At 42.8% G+C, this 17520-nt stretch overlaps 1 protein-coding gene across 7 annotated transcripts in view; it reads left to right on the top strand.

The window, feature by feature from the left end:
• Positions 1–17520, top strand: part of PATJ (PATJ crumbs cell polarity complex component) — a 148893-nt gene that overhangs the window by 88938 nt on the left and 42435 nt on the right. For all 7 annotated transcript variants that reach the window (XM_080603110.1, XM_080603114.1, XM_080603113.1 and 4 more), the window contains 2 exons: positions 1844–2040; positions 9163–9254. In XM_080603110.1, the coding sequence (XP_080459236.1) occupies positions 1844–2040; positions 9163–9254 (289 nt within the window). The remainder of the gene's footprint in view (positions 1–1843; positions 2041–9162; positions 9255–17520) is intronic.

Here is a 17520-nt window from a genome sequence, read left to right as displayed (position 1 = left end):
GCAGAAAAATCACACTTCCCAAATTCAAGCAGCAAATCACACCGCTAATTACTTTTTGACCCCATTAGTTAGGAAATATATTACAGAGCTGCGCAGCTACACGGGTTGCCATTTAGTTCACTTGTATGAACTTTTGGCATGTAATTGATAGTAACGAGCAAGGTTTCTAATTTGTCATGATACCCTGAGTTTGTGCAGACCTCTGTAGGGCTTTACAAGCTCAGCTCTCCGGGGAAAGTGTCTAACCCTTAACGTAACCCTCCCAGGCTTTTAGGCTTAGGCTCCGGGCCACTAGGGGTTTGGGGCAAGGCAGGAAAACGCCAGCCTGGAAATACAGCGAGGGGAGGGCTGGCTGCTGCCCTGACTGTGGGTTTTGCCCTTGGGTGCCTCTGGGGCTGGAGATGGGGGCTGCTTGGGTGTCCCTGCCAAATCGTGAGGGGCTGCTGGGCCTGGAGAAGGACGTTGGAGAAGGACCTCGGAGAAGGGCCAGGGCTGGCGCTGTCACCCCGGCAGCCTGCGCGTGGGCTGCCCGACGCACGCCTCCGCTTCGTCCAGCCCTTGCAGCCCTTTTTATTCACTTTTTGGTGCTTCCCTCTCACCTTCCCCAGCTCCTTTCCCCTCTTCGTTGTTGTCATGGAAACACACTACGGTGGTTAAATCGTGCTATCGAAATACACTTCCCGTGGTGGAACGGTAATAGCTAATATTGATCTAGCTGCTGCTGACTCAGGGATATGGCTGAGCATATAACATCTCCTCTCGCTCTTCTTAATGCATAATGCAGCAGTTCCTTTCACCTTGGGCTCTGCACTGAAGGTGATACCCAGGCACAGCAAAACACCGCGATCTGCTTTTTTAATACGTGGCCCAGCTGTAATGGGGGATGCAGCTGGTGTTACAGGGCTGGCTGCAAAAACCACAGAGGACAAACAGAAAAAAAATCACCCTTGCTGCATTTGACCTTCGTAAGCCAAAGTTACAGATGTCTGTATGCCCGTGGTGAAAAGACAGTCAGATTAAGCTGTCAGCATGCTCTGTTCCACTGATGTGCAATGTGCTCCAAATCACTTTGTGGGTATATTGCATTCTGTCACAGAAATGCTTGAAATGTAGACGAAAGACAAACAACGGCCTTAATATCAAGTGAAGCTGAGTTTAAAGCCGTAATCATTCACGTGCATTGTCACTGACATCTGCTTTGAGTAATCATTTGCACAGTAGCACGTACCGCTAAGTAGAGCGTCGTAACTGTATTCCTGAAGCACCAGAAAGAATCAAAATAAAAGATTTTTTCTCGAGATGTGAGTTTGCAGTATGTTTGTAATGTAAGCTTTTCGGTTTCCTACAACGGTTAGTTAACCAGCTCCAACTTTATGAGGGTTTCCTGAAATTGGTAGTTTTTGTAAGGTAAGATAGGGGTACCTCTAGAATTCCCTTGTTTACCCTCTTTTCAAAACATTTCTGTTTTAGAACCAGTCTATTTTATAAACAGTTAAAATAATGCAGTTCTCATGTGAGCAGAACTTGCAGCTGATACTGCATTTTGTTCTGTTAGTGCTACAGGGACAGCCGGATGGCTTGCAGTGGTCCACAGATGCCCAGGGTAAAGATGCATCACTATGAGCAGTGTTCTGTCTCTCTTTGTGGCCTTAGCTTTTTGAAAAGCGAGTGGAGAGAATGCAGGGGTTAGGTACAACACGTCATCTCAGATTCTCTGCTGGAAAGACCTCTATTAATAAAATATAGATTATACAGTCATCTATCTCTAGCACGTTTGTGTGTGTCCGTGAGCATTTGCCTGTAAGTTATCTTGTATTACAACTTAGTTTATGTTTCTTTGTAGAAAAAATCAGGCAAAGATATGCAGATCTACCGGGAGAGCTGCACATTATTGAGCTTGAGAAAGACAAAAATGGGCTTGGACTGAGCCTTGCTGGCAACAAGGACCGATCTCGTATGAGCATCTTTGTGGTTGGGATCAATCCAGACGGACCTGCAGGACGAGATGGGAGGATGCATATTGGCGATGAGCTTCTAGAGGTAAGTGTCTTCCCTAACTCCTAAATAAGGTTCATATGGAGAGAGGGAGAGGCATATGTGAGGCTATCGTTTGAACCTTAAATAAAGCCTTCAAGTGGAATTAGGTGGCTGAGGCAAGGAACTGCACTGATTTATGCCAACTGAGAACTTGCCCTTTGGCAGGTAAACGTGTTTTCAGTGAAACAAAAATCATCGGCCTGTGAAAACTAATGTCTTGTCAGTGAGGTCTGTGCTCTCAGCATGTTCACAAGCTATGCTCAGGGAGGGACTGTTGAAAGGCAGGAAGGGAATAGTAAATCTGTCCTTGTAGCCTGTATGTGGTTTTGCAGGGAAATTCACACCTTACATTAAAAAAGAAAAAAAACTAAACCCCCTCAAAGTTACCATATGTGTTTTTACAGATGACAGGGGTATCCCCCATCCTGAAAATAAAATCTCATGCTGTAATCTGTTTTGATTTGTTGTAACTTAAAATACTTATTTTCTTTAGTCGTGTCTGGCAGAAGTTCACCGACAAGGGAAAAGAGCTCATCAGCAAGCAGTGTATTTTGTCTTCTCTTTTTCTGCTTTCTCCTTGCTTCACCTTCGGATAGCAAACACACATTTCCTGCACTTCATCTGATTTTTGGCTGCTTCAAAATGCCGCTTTTCTGTAGTACCTGCAGCGGTTCCCCATGTCATGATTGCTTCAGCAGTTTAAAAAGTCAGCTGTCCCTGGGGATCTTTCCTTTAGAAAGAAGCTTTCACAGAAGAGCAGGTATACAGCGACCGACTGCTCTCCATGGGTGGTGATTTTTGATCTTTCAGCAACTCTCTGTGGCATCAGAGAACCAACTATTTTCTCATGTTTCTTGACTTGAGAAAAAGCAATTTGACTGCCTGGGGATACCTTGGGAGTACTCAGAATTTTCTACGCATTTGTCATTGTCTACCAGTTCTATAATTACAGGTTTTCAATGCACGTGGTACAAGAAAGGTTTGTTTTGCTAGAATAACAGCACCATCTGAAGCTTATTATTTTCTTCTTAAGTGTGATAAATGGCATGAAGGTCTATACCTTGCTGAAGTCGTGTAGGTAAATGACTTTTTCCTTCAAATTTGCTTCCTTTCCCTGGCACCAGATTCTAATGGTAGAAAAAAAAAATTAATTTGTTGAGTATCGGCATATACCAGTTGAAAGGACTTGTGTCTGTTTTTCTGTATGTTATAGGCCAGGTAGTTAAAGAGAAGCTTGAAAGAATCTTTTGTATTGGTACACTTCCCTACAAAGAAGGATTCATAGAGGTTTTCATGTATCTCATGAGTAATTCCTTGTGGTGATTGTTTGATCTAACATTAAACGTTGCTGTACGTGAAGGATGTACCATCTGTGATTAATCACATGTATCTCAAGGCTTGGGATTTACATGCATGCACTATGTTATGAGCAGCAGTTTCAAAACTGTTGCGTTGCCCTAATTCCTCTCCCTGTCAAGTTGGAGATAAAATGTTTTTTTCCTTCAGTGGAAGAAAAGTGATGTTTGTTATCTCAAAAATGCAGTATTTCAAATAAACTAAGTTCAAAGGGCCTTCAGTAACTACCTCTCGTGTTTACCTTTGCAGTCAAATTAAAGGTGTGTCACTAGCGGGCAGAAGTGTGAGCACTTCTGAAAGGAAGTGGTGATCTCATTCTGGTCCCCAGTGAGCATGTATCCCGTGTCAAAACATCCTGCATTACAAAGGAGCGGCTTGTGTATTAGTCATGTACAGATGTCTTATGTTCACACCAGCGGTCAATTATTCAGAGCTCTGTTTTTTTTGCCTTTTAAAAGCATTTCAGTGTTATATGTGAGCAGCATTGAGATGGAACTAATGGGCATTTACACTGGCAGGTTTGTTCAGTAAGCATTAGGTTCAGTATCCATTTCAGTAACCGCTAGGAATCCCCATATCTGAGAAATATGCAGGTCACGGAGGTAGGAATATGACTTCGTGCTTCTTCCCTGCCAGTCGTGCAGGGGTCAGGGCAGTCAGCTGGCTTCACTTGCAGAGGCAGTCGAAACATCAAAGGCTGCTGGAGGAGCACTAACAGCAAACTTAAAGCGTTCAGAAGTTAGGATGTGACAGGAACCAGATTGTTTGTGGTTTTTTTTCTGCTTAAAGACTTAAAATTAGAGTGTTAGTACAGAAGCGCTTGTGTCCCTCACGGGACCCTCACCTCATTCAGGGTCCTGGACAGTCTGGTACTCAGGAAGCAGCCTCTGGTCCTTTGGGTGGTGCCGCCCTGCAGGTAAGGTTTCCATCACTCTGCCTGCAGGCTGAGCTGCTGCTTGTTGCCCACTAATAAAAAAAAGTTATTGGAATTTGCAACAACCTCATAAGCATTTGAAGCCATTATCCTCGGCGTTCTCATCTGTTTGTCAGCAGATAGACCACCCTCAATTCTCTTCTCACTGAATGTTTTAAACGCGTTTGCATCTGCAACCTTGTTTGCTCATCAGATTTGAATATTTGAACGCATCGGCAAGGGAAGAATTCACATCTTAGGAAGCCTCCAGAGTGACTCCTGTTGGCCAGTGTTGCTCCGTTAAAGCAGCAGATGCTGTTGCAGCGCGTGCAGGTTATTCCTCTTGGCTGCTGGGGGAAGGTTAACCGGTACCTATGTATGGATCTTATCTCTTGGTTTTTTCTTTGAACTGGAGTTTAACTGAACTTAGCTGAAGGTTATGGGATGCTGCCAAACCGCCTCTGCTCCTTATTCATGAAATCCTCTGTCACTGAACTAAAGACATATTATCTTACTTTTAGCTTCTCCAAACAAGCCTAGTCTTTTAGGGGCATGATCCTGACTCATTTTCAAAGTCAGTCCGGCCTATATATTGGGTGAAATGCAGGTCAAAATAATAATTAAAAAAAAAAAAGGTACATGATCTCCCTTTTTTTTTATTTTTTAATAAGTCTTCTGTGATGTATTTTGGATGGATAGATAAGTGGGTGGAGAGAGCAGCCATGTGAAGGAGAAGGTCCTTTCATCCTACTCTCATACCCTTCATGGAGGAAAAGTATTTGGGGCAGAATTTGGTCCCTGCACAGAAGGATGTATTTTTACCATGGCACAAGCTCTGCTTTTCTGTTCTTTTTCCAAGTAAAGAAGCCATCTGTGGTGTTCCTGCCTGGCAGTCGTGCTGTTCTAGTGCAGGTGTCTGCCCTGCTTCGTGTCTTATTACTTCGGGCTCCGTCCTGCCGCTGACGGTGCCCAGCATGGCCCGTGGCGCGGCCCCGTGGTGCTGGACCTGCGCTGCTCAGCCCCGCTGCTCCTGAGCACTGCGTGGCTCTGTCCTTCTGGTACGTTTTGTGCACACTGACTAATCCCTCTATTATTACTATTCTCGTCGTCACTCCGTAAGGGAGCCGACTGGTCTATTAACGGAGCGAGCTGTACAGAGCCCTGCTGGGCTGAGTTACCCACGCTGGGATTTTCTGCCGGCTGTCCTTGGTTGTCTTGCTGGAAGTGTGGTAGGAGACAGAAGGGAGCTTCTCTTCGGGTTATTTGCGCAAGGAGGCCACAGCACTTCTTGAAGGACCGAGAGAGCCTTCACAGTCCAGCAGCAGCGAGCGAGTTACCCAATGTCCCTGCTGGGCAGCGAGAGGCAGTTCGTGCTCCTCTCGTGTTTGTCGTACCCCGGTGCTGGGGGCCTTCGTGCTAAACGTGGCTTTACTGGGATTTTGTTTGAGACTCTTAGGGAAATACAAGTGATGCTATAATAACATACCAGATAAGTCAGTATTTTGCCCAAGTAAATGAACGACTCAGCCAAAATCACGTCACGTCTGTCTTAAAATTGGAGGAATTAGTGCTTTGCTCTCGGTTTTTGCTGGGGGATTATTGTTTTTGTCCTTTTCCAAAATTGTGACTCTTGATTAGGCAAGTAGCATTATCCCTCCAGCACAGCAATGACTTGAACATAGAAAGAAGGGTTTCCATGTGAAAAAAATCATCTTAAATGATTAATCCCAGTAGTGATAATTATTTTTTAATTCCTACTTCCAGCATAATACTCATTTTTCATGTACTTAGTATACAGGTTATCAGTTAAGGTTAGTGTTAGGAGGCAGTTTCTGAAGCTGTGATCTGAAAGCGTGGTGTTCCTGCGGGCAGCACCGACCTGCAGCTCTGCCTCCTCCCGTCTTTTCCCCTGCAGGAGGCAACCGGGGCTGAGGCAGAGCCACCGGGGCAGCAGGGCAGGAGGCTGTCCTTACACGGTTGTTCTGTACATCCAGATGAGGCACGTGTTTGAGCCTGTGCTGGGTGAGAAATCTGGGCAGGAAAGAAGAATTTGCATTCAAATTAATTAATTTATCTTTCCTCTGTTTTCCTCTTGCTTATTACTTTGGGTTTTGGTGCATTTTGTGGGTTTTCAGTTTATGCAGTTTGACCAAAAACTTTTGGAAACTTTTCCTGTTATTTCAGAGAATCTGATTAAATCTCAAAACATTACAGTTCCTGTGATTAGAAGAAAACTTATGCATTGTTACAAAAAAATAGTTATAGAAAGCTGTGCCGCTTCTTTGGGATAACATTTGACTTGATTTTCATAAAAATCAGATGATACTAATTTTACAGATTTACATTATTGCCCCATTGTTTTTTTAAAAAAAGTGTTATTTTGGAAATTATCCAAATGTAATGTTTCTCTTTGACAAATTAAAGTTTGAGAAACAAACGATCCTTTTTAATGTTTTTCTCTTAATTTAGGAGTTCAGATTTCATTGAGTTTATACTTTGATACTTCAGTGTGTGAAACTGTAAAACAAAACTTTTGTATGCGAAGGCAACGATAACTTTGGCATTATGTGATACAATCTGCAATAAGGCAGTGTGGAGTTGTATCAAGGATCCAACTTTAGTGTGCTGACCTGACCTCACACCTATCGCTTGCTTTCAGCTTTCTCCTTGCTCTCTTGTCTTTCCAAGATGTTTTACAAAGAGGAACTCAAGGAAGAGTTGAGGCTGGCTTAGGTCTCTTCATTTCTTTTGTTTGGTCAAAGCTTTGTTTTTCTTTTCTAATCTTAAACGAGAGAAGTAAAGTGCAGATTTACAGGTTTTGACTCCTGGAGTATTATGTGGTTAATGTGACATATTCCTTTATTTAATCTGAAAGATATAAAATGACATTGCTTATGAAATCCTAAACATACTTTCTTGGTTTATATAAGTAGGCTTTCGTGCTTTGCTCATCACTGTGGTATCTGAAGCCAAAGTAACATTAATTTACTTTGCAAAAGAAAGTAACCTTTTTTTAAAAAATAATAATACTGGCTGTAATAACTGTGTGGGACAGTCCAAAATTGTAGAGATATATTACTTTTATTACACATTCATTCTGGTATAATTAAATAATTATAACTTACAGACCTAGCTCAGAGTTAATTAAATTTTGGACTATTTGATACATCTGCTGAAGAGGATTAATTTAGCCAGAGCAAAGACTATAAATTTTCATCTAAGTCTGCTGTTTAGAAAAATTGATGGTAATTTATCTAAACCTAAACAATTTGTAAGGCATCCAGTACTCCCAGTGAACAAGTTATTTTTGAACCTAGAGGAATTAAGTCAACAAACCTACTGAAAGTTGTAAGTCCAGCCTGAAGCAGAATGCGAGCAGGTATTCAGTTTTGGCACCAGATGTTAAATTTGCCCTTGATGATCGGAGCGAGGCCGGGGATGCTGCCCCTGCCCTGCCTTTGCAGCCTCCAGGCCCAAGCAGCGCCTCAGGAAGGCCTCACGAAGGGTTCAATGCTGCTGCCTCGGCGTTGACCAGGCTCTCATGCACCTCTCTTGGTTCTGCCTGCTTACAGCAGGCAAACGGGTAGGTAAACTGTCTGCGTGTCCACCCTCATGAATAATCAAACGTTGGCGTTTTTATTCTTGTGCTTGTCTTGCTTGCTTAACTGATGACCAAGCTGTTGTGCAGCTTGGAGGCATCTGATGCTCGCTTAGATGCCAGGACTACTGCGTGAGCTGAACTGTGAACCTGAACTAACATCTCAGCTCCAAATGCTAGTCCTTTTGATTTCTTGTTATTCAAAGAAATGCTTTGCCTTGGGTTTGGTGGCAAACGCCAGAGCAAGCAGAGGTGTTCGTGGGTGCAGGTAAATAATTGCTCTTCCACAGATCATTGTTTTCTTGATGTTTATTCCGCTTGGAAGAGTCAACGCTGAAGACAGACCTGGTAGTCTGTCTAAAGGATGCTTTCCTTCACCGCCTTTCTGTGTGTTTGGTTCAGCATTTTAAACTCTTCAAGTCTAAGAGTTTTAAACCTGAAAATCATCAGGGTATGGCTAATAGACTGCTCAAGGGTTTTGGCAATCTCCTTGACATAATCTTCTTTCTGCCATGGTACTCAGCACAGCTTTCTCTTTGTTTAAATTGTTGTGGTATGCCTGTCTGCCTTATCTTCTGCGTGCGATCGTCGTGGTTGCAGCTTGTGCAAGCCTGAGATGAAAAGCGAGCATCCTCTTGGGGTACCTCTGAGGCAAGGGCAGTAAAAGGGGGGCTGAAGCCCAGAATATTGCAGTCACTGAGGTGCAGCAGGGTGTTAAACACCAGAGCTGCCTCTGAAATGCTTTAAATTTTAACCTGCGGGTTATTTTTGTGATAGGCTACTGAGTATGCTTTTGGTCGGTTTGAGAGTAGGTATTCTATTGATCTCAGAGGTCCTGTTGTGCTTGTTAAGGTCCCACTCACTGAGCATGGCACTGGGAGGCATCAGGCATCGTATTTTCCTCTAACTGGGAAAGGACTTCTGGTACCTGCAGACAGAAAATTCCTGGAGCATGTACTGAATTAAAGCCGTGCTGTTTCCCTCTGAAAACTACAGGATTGCCTTGCACTCAGAAAACATGTCCAAAGTAGTACCTGGTGTTTCTTGCTGTGATTAAGTGTTTGATCCTTCACAGGCAAAGTAATGTGGTGTGTCCTGACATTGCCTTCTCTGTCTCATCTCCTTTGCTGTCAGTTTTGTTTCCTTCAGAGGAATTGAGGAGTCAGCACAATATGGAAGTCTTGGTGGTGTGAATTAGAACAATGCATGCTTCATTTTGAACTTCATTTAAATGAAAATCTCTTTTTCGTTTTAACAGATAAACAATCAGATATTGTATGGAAGAAGTCATCAGAATGCTTCTGCAATAATTAAGACCGCTCCATCAAAGGTCAAGCTAGTTTTCATACGGTAAGAACAGTTCTCGTCAAAACATTTGTTCATAATTTTGCCTGTTACATATTTACGTATGTAATATACACATTTAGCCTGTTCTGAAAATGCCAAACTTACTCAGTTCTTTGTGGAGTGATATAATCCTTTTCCTTGACTATTCATCTTAGGACTGCTCAAGAATTCTTCTTAATGTTTTATATATTTTATATATATATATATATATATATATATATATATATATATAAATTCATTTGCTTATTTTGGGGTACCTGCTGAAGGCTTGAGATGACCCTGACGGATAAGGCCTTTCCCCTTCCAGCTTCCTGAAGTGCTTTGGGTTAGTTCTGTCAGCACAAAGACGGGTGGGCAACTGCTTCAGCCGGGCATTCGGAAGGGAGTGAAAGCGGGGCAGAGGCTGGGAGCTGGAGAGGGAGCTGCTGTGGGGGAGCAGGCAAGTGTGGATGGAGTATGTGGAGCAGCTGCGGCACGGACACGTGAAGGATGGCTTTGCATGGGTGTCAAAAGAGGATTTAAAAGGTGAGATGGGGCTTATTATTTGTACAGAGGGGAAACCTGATTTTGGCAAGGAGCACTGGGGTGGCTTACGTAGCAGGGAATATGCTAAAACATTTACAATCTTTCATCTGCATAAAAATTACATGTGGGCATCTTTTCTTTTACTCCACGTATGAAAATTTTTAAGGATACCTCAATTCATTCACTGTAGTTCAGGAGACGATACTGTTATGACCCTTGAAAGCTGCCCCTTTCCCAGAATTCATATATCCACTGATGAGTTGGAACTTCATAGGTGCCAGTGTTCCTGCTGTGACTTCTGTTGGCACTTACAACCATGCAAGTTTATTAATGTGGTCTTCTGACCAGCATATACATCATGCTTGATATTGTTTTATATTCTTTGCTCATACTCAGCTTACCTGTGAACAATGTAATAATCTGTGGGTGAATGCATATAAATGTGTACATTTACTCGCATGGCTCTGTCTGGTACAGCACACGCAGAAATGATGGAAGAGCAGCATTAGCTCCGTGAAGAATGAGTTGCTATACTTGGCAGCACATAGGATCTGGAGGAGATTAATGGTCTTGCCTGCAGCTCCCGTGTTACTTTTCCCAGCTATTGAAAATTAAATGTCATGTACGACAACTCACTCACCGTTACTTAATTGCATGTGGAAAATGTGCCTGGTATGGAAGCTCCAGAGGCAGAAGCAGAATGTATGAAACCAAAACCCAGGGCTCAGTTTAGTGCTGTCAGGCAGCACTGAGAGCACGGGCTTCTGGCGAGCCTGCCCTGCTGCCCCAAGCACCACAACTGGCTGCCGAGGACCAGATTCCACGGGGCTGTAACAGTGTGTGCTTGTTAGCTCGAGTCTCCGTGGGTATGGAAGGGAATAAAAGCTGTGTGAGTTCTTACCTGTATTTCCCATTTTTCACGTTATTTGTGTAGAAGTGGATTTCAAGGCAAAAAGTTGTCATGATGATCGTAACTAATAGATACTGGAAATATCATTGGATGATTCTTATCATTCCCTCTAGGGCTTAAAAACAAAAAGTCTGGTTTATATGCTGCTGTTTAGGTTATGAGCTTGTCTTTGCACTTCCAAAGAGACCACATTTTTTCCCTGCTCTCTGCCATGCATTGGAGTGCACTGACAACTGACGCGTCTGTTCTCTTGATCCAAGCAGCCATTCAAACCGCAAAGAAAAGAAATTCTCCCACCGAGAAAATGTTATCAGCAACTAGGACACTGTCTGTAATGCTGGGAAAAAACAAATGTTGCTTTCTCTTCTTTTTTTTTTTTTTTTTTGAGATCAACTGCTTTTAGTAAGAAGGGCATTTCAAAGTTTTACCAAAGCCAGATTAGGCTGTCTCTTAAAGGAGAAATTAGAGTAATATTCCCATGCAAAATATATTCCATGAGCCCATTCTGTGTTGGTGCTTCCAGTTCCTACACTTTAGACCTCAAAATCAGTGGATGTGATTGAATGCATGAACCAAGAGGCTGTGCCAATCCCAGAAGTCTTGTCCACAGTGCAGTTTAGTAGGAAAAGTTTTCACTTGCTTTATCAGTTATTTTAAAACCATAATGTAAGATGGAGGTACTGAAATGGCACTGCTTAATGCATTGTGGTGCCAGCACTACTAAATATGAAGAGTTACGGGTATCTTGAATCTCCATCCATCTCCTGTGTGCACGTGCAGTTGCTTTTCCAGACGAGAACAGAGTGCTGAGCATAGCAGACTGAGAGCTCACCTGGTAGGTTTGCTGCTTGGCTGATCCCATATAGTGCCTCTCGGCTGTCTGACGTGGAAGGAGCAGGGTACCATTACGTCTGCTGTGCCCTGAAGAAGCAGAGGAGCCAGTTGCAACAGAAATACCTCCTTCCTCCTGGGCACTGTTACTGATGCAACCTCCTTGTGCAGGCAGAAGGCCGATAGCGTGGCATAGCTAAAGTGTATCCTGGAGCACACGGAAAAGTAGGTTATGGTTTTCCAGAAAGTCATTATTCTGCAGCCTAAAATGTTCTTCTGTGCTTGCCTGAGATGATCTAGGACATAAAAGCAAAACTGGTGGGATTCTTGGACTCTAAGTGTCCTCTTTGATATCCTGGGGCCTTATTTTCTCAAATGAAGGATGCTCGGTGATGAGCATGCTGCTGCTTTGCTTTGAAGCAGGAAACTACATCAAGGTTTTCCTATTCCTGGTGTTTTGGTTCACATGCAGGGCAGGGGGATGTTTCCATAAAGTCTTTAATCAGTTACAAAAGAAGCCCAGGAATTCCTGGCCACAAGAAAGAGTTTCTGTGAGATGTGTAATATGGGTCATTAAATAACTTGGTGTTTTGTGAATTTATTTTAGGGGGTGGAACAGAAAACAGGTGTCCTCCTCAGTCTGTTTTACTTTTTAGTAAAATCCTAACTGATGATCTGCACTATAAATATCTGCTCTTTTTTTTTGATACGCTGGTAGTGTTACAATTTCATTCCCACGCTTTCCTGAAATTTTTGCTGATGCGACAGTGCAGTAAACGCCGTGAGAATCACAGTCCCCTTGTATCTGAAGGTTTCTTGCTCTGCTTCGTGAGCATCTTTTCTTCGACTAAATTGACAATGATTATTTAAAAGAGTTGATCTTGGCTGGTTTCCAAAATATAGGTCTTAACACAGCACCATTTCCCAGTGCTCTCATTAATCACATAAGCTTGTAATAGCATCTAAAAGATTTGCAGTTGTAGTGTCACTTTTTTTTTCCTTTTTTTTTTTTTTTTTTTTTTTAAGATTCAGTGCATCTTCTGCTTTGTGGCTTTCTACAGTAACAAATTTGAAACATTTAACATGCTTACATGGTTAAGCAGACAAACCAATCACCCAAGCACAGCACGGTCTTCACGAGATGAAATGACTCAGTCCACGTGCTTCCTCTGACCAGTGTCTGGTAGCATTTTACCTGACCTCCTAGGCCTACAGATGCTACTTCCAAGCTACTATGGCTAATACAGGCTGCAATAATCTGACAAAGAGACTTGTTTCCTGTAAGAATCTTTATGCCCTAGTTCCCAAAATAGAATGGGTTTTGTCCATTGTATTTTTCGTTCGTGCATTTAATGTTCATTCTTTTAAGATGCAAAATAAGACACTTGGGTTTTACATTTGTAGGAGGAAATCCAGTTTATATCAGAATGCTCTTATACAGGGAGAATTATATGATTCAGCACATTCAGTGTTTTTTCCATGCTCAATTAACTGCTTTTAATCTGTTTTGGTGCTCCAGTGTTGGTATAATAAGCAGATCAAACATAGTTTGAAGGCTTGAATCCAAGTGAATGCTGCTGATTTCAAACCCTCATCCTATTGTGCTTAGTTCTTTGATTCATTTGGTATACCTTTTTTTCCTTAAAAGAAAGTTGTCTTATGCTGCAATAAAATATGACAACACTGTAAGAATACAGTACTGTAGGTGTTTGCCAATTTCAGTAGCACCTGTTAACAGTCCAGAGTCATTTTCCCACACTGTGGGCATTTGTCCCATGACCCTCGCTTTCTGATGATGGGATTGCAGCTTCTCAGGGAAGCCCACAAATCTGTCAGCTTACCACTCCTTCCCTTTCCAGGGGCAATTGTGAAGACGAATCTCTTCTTATTTATGGTTACATGCAAGGCAGAGATCCCCGCTCGATCTGAGGACTGGTAACACGAGGGCAGTGACTGGGTTGGCCCATTCTCGGTGCTGTTTAATGCTCGCCATTGCTGCACCTTTGTCACCGAATCTTTGCTCTTCTTTCAGAGCTCTGTAGGTACCGTTGCCTACTGCACACCAGTCAGTCTAGACGTTTTCATGCTTTAGAAATGATTTTTGCTTTCAGTTTTTTTTCTAGATTACGTATTTGCTCATATTTTAATAGTATAAACTTGTTTTTTTACTTGCTTTTATTGTTTAGGTTCTTCTGTTTGGGAAAACTCAAATAAGCTGTCAAATGCTGTGTGTGCAAGTTTGAACTGTCCTGTGTTTTTTCATAGCTTTTTCCTCCTTGCTGTTGTACACAGATGTGAACAAGTACACAGTTGAGGAAGTTACGTAGTTTGGTCTCTTTCAAACCTTTCATCACCTAACCTGCCATTAAAATGAGGAGTTACTCACTTAAAATAGCAGTGCGCATTTGGATCTCACCTAGCTAAGAGTAGATGGAGAGGAAATGGAGAATAAGACTGCTCTTGTTTCTAGTAGGAGAGATCTTTTCAAGATGATGCACAATAGAAAGGCCTTGCCTTGACCTATCTGAAGGAAACACTCAGCGTGTCTTTTCAGCATTCAACTCTCCTGCAGCTCGTCTTCTCCCAAGGAGTTTCTGGATGAAAACAAAGATGAGAAAATACGAGATCCTGGACTGATATCATTTTTCTTTGAACAAGTAGGATGTGAACAGTCTAGGTGTTCAATAACCTGCAGGAGTTTGTGCACCCAGCTGCTACAGCCAGTGGGAGTCCTAAGGCTACGGGGCAAACAGCATTCACTCGCTTGCTCTCCAGATCTCTTCCAACTAAGGTGTCATGCAACTGTGTACAAGTTACTGATTTTTGCCCTGATCCTTGGAATTCTTTATGCTCCCGAAGACCATCCCCAACCCCCTACAGAGCTTTTGTGAAGTGATCGTTTTAGTGTTGACAAACTCTGTAGTTGCAGGTGGATTGGCAAGAGGTTCATCTCCCTTCATTGAGATATCTAGAAGTCACCTGAACCTCTGTGGTAAGTGAGCAGTTGTCAGGAACCTGTGGAGAGGAATTGAGTTCTTCCCAGCCTACATCAGGTCATTCAGTGCTTGGATGATTGCACTTCTGAGTGGGTCTGGGTTTGGAATAGTCCTGTTTTGTCACTGACTACAGGGGAGGTTTGGACATGAGATGCTCAGCTTTAGACAGGTGATGAATCTCATTCAGCATGCCCACCGAGTATTTCCTTAGTATTAGGTGACAGTGAGCTATACTATCACAAGTCTGGGAGACGTACGAGTAGTCACAACGGAAAAGAGCAGATGTCCTTGGATGAAGGCAGGGAACCTGAATACAAAAATTACAGATATGAGACATGGCTGAGCAAATAAAGAAACCTGCGTTTCAGCCTGTAGCTTCTGGTTACCATCTTTAGAAAAATAACTGTCTGCAATGCTTCACAGACCACTCCATCCGTGTGTGACATTCCTCCGAAGTGCCAGAGACAGCTTCTGATAAGTGCAGCACAGCGTCCAGAGCAGCTGTGGAGCCGCACAGCGCCAGCTTCCCTTCAGGCTTGCCTTCAGCTGTGTGGAATGAATTGTCCCTAAAGGGATGATAAACCTAAAGGTTTATATTTGCATATTGATCTCTTTAGGTTTTTTATGTGCCACATGTTTATGGTAGTTAACCATTAGTCAATAATGACATCATTTGTCTTTGCTTAAGCCCCAACATCTCCCCCTTCACCAGAGGTGCAGATGTTGGAGCAAAACTTCCCAAGTTCTGCTCGTCGGACGGTGAGGAAGGACGGGGAGTGTCCAGGGGTCTATTTAGACTAGCAAGGAAGAAAAATGTAGTGAAATGTGGCGATTTAATCAAATAAATTTGAAAGCGTATAAGCTTTGCTAAACTTTAAAGGGTCTTTGCCACTTATGCATTGCTTTGATCTTGCTTCCCGTGACCTCTTGCAATGAGGACAACTTGTTTCGTCGGTGCTGAGCGACGCTGGTGCAAGCAGTCGGCACTTAACGTCCAACCAGATCCAATTCTGGTTTTCACTCAAACTCATCCGTAGGGGTTAGAAGCAATAAAAGTATTTGCGGGAGGAGTGAGGAATTCCTTTCCCGCTCAGTTTCTGTGTAGCTGATGAGATACAAACAGCTCTCTGGTACGCAGGCTCGGCAAGGAGGCGTCTTCCACAAACCCGGGTGGCGCTGGAGCGAGAGCAGTGGCTGTTTATCCTTCCTGCAGATAACAGAGGGGGAGCGATGGAGCCTCCTTGCCCTACGAATTGCGTCGTGCATGGCTTTGACCCTGCGAGTACGAAGCCGTGTCTTGACTGCGAGGGGCTCAGACATGTTAACCCCGAGCAATCTCGAGTGCTGGTAACTGAGAACAGCTTTCTCGGAGGTGGTTCTGTAGCAGCTATTGGCAAATAAATTGGATGTTCATTTGCAGTTACTGTAATTTGAATATGATGTTCAGGCTTCTAAGCTGTCTGCTTCAGCATCAAAAGAAAATGATTGCTCCTTTTAGTTGTAAATAAATTCATGTTTTAGTTGAGGACACTTATGGAAGTGGAGAGCAGAAAGAGCAATTTATTATTAGATCTGACACTTTAAAATATGTTCCCTCTTTGATTCTGCTTTGAAGCATTCTCTTTTGAAGCAGCATTAAAGTATTTAAATATGTACGAGCCCTAGCAGGGGGAGATTACAAGTTGAGACATTTCTTAACCTTGTTTTTATTATTATTACTATTGCTTTTTTTTCAGGAGAATAACTGTAAGGCGTTTTGTTACTGCTTGGAATAAAATTGCCCATCCATTTAAAAATGCATAAAAATGTTATCCCAGTGATGGGAGGAAAAAACCACAAACCTTTTTGTGTGTATATACTAAAGAGAAACTGATTTGTATAATTAATTACACCCCCCCCCCCCCCCCTTGTAATGCAGTTCATGAAGCTTGTGTCTAGCACTTCTTGGAATGGTATTTCTTACAAAGGTTTATACATCACTTATTATTTCCAAGTTTACTCCTAATTGCAAGGTACGCAGCCTGCATTGTAAGCTACACAAGGGTTGGTTTTCACCCTGTTTGTGCTTCATGCAAAACACTGTCTGAAAAATTTCTATGGTCAAGCCAAAATTGCTGGGTTTCACAGACACCTTACATTTGGTGATTTATTTGTATAGGTTAGAACAGCAATGTGATGAAATTGGTATCTCATGAAGATAAGAGGAGGAAAAATGTCCTTGTCTAATGTGCTTTATAAAGCAAACTTGAAAATTGGGAAACGATTATAAAATTCACGTTCTTGGTTCTGTGCATTCCTCGGATTTCTTTCTGTCTTGGCCCTTCGTGCGCGTTTCTGTGTAACAGGGCACTCTGGTTCTGCTCGTAGCAGGGCTTCTTGCTCGTAGCAGGGCTTCTTGCTTGTAGCAGGGCTTCTTGCTCTTGCAAAGCTTCAAGCAGGGCCAGGTGGAGAGGCTGGGAGCGAGCACAAAGATGAGTGGCATAGAACCAGTTCCTTGGAATTGTATGGCTGTTTGGTTGAAGATAAGTAAATGAGTTCACCAACGTTTGCCTGTAGGATTTGTCATGTCAAAAGCATGTGACTGAATTTCCCACATGCTGCTCAGCTGAGAGCTGTTGATTTATGGTGTTGTCTTTCAGCAATCAAAATGTACCGGCTTTTAACTCTTAAGAGATAAAATGAGACTTTTTTACAGGCATTTCTATGAAGTGCTTCTAAGCACGTACTGGTTGAATATTTTACTCTAGAGGTTAGAGGGAAAAGTTGTGCTTGCGTTACGTTAACCTGGAAGATGGGACCAGAAATGAAACCCTGAAGATGCACTGCCTGGAAAGTCATAACTCGAGATGAAAGGCATTGTATCTGCAGAGCACCAGGATTACTGATTCCTCCTGTCTTGTTTTGGCAAGCAGTCTGTGTGGTGTTACTGAATCTTTGGCAAAATAGCGTTTGCATCATGCTCCTGACTTCTGTGTTCTGTGAGAGGCGTTCAACCCAAAGATAAAAA

This window comes from Anser brachyrhynchus (genome assembly GCF_964034855.1).
Source record: "Anser brachyrhynchus genome assembly, chromosome: 8".
Lineage (NCBI taxonomy): Eukaryota > Metazoa > Chordata > Aves > Anseriformes > Anatidae > Anser > Anser brachyrhynchus.
Note: the sequence above shows the minus strand (reverse complement) of the source record. Positions and strands in the feature narration are given on the sequence as shown.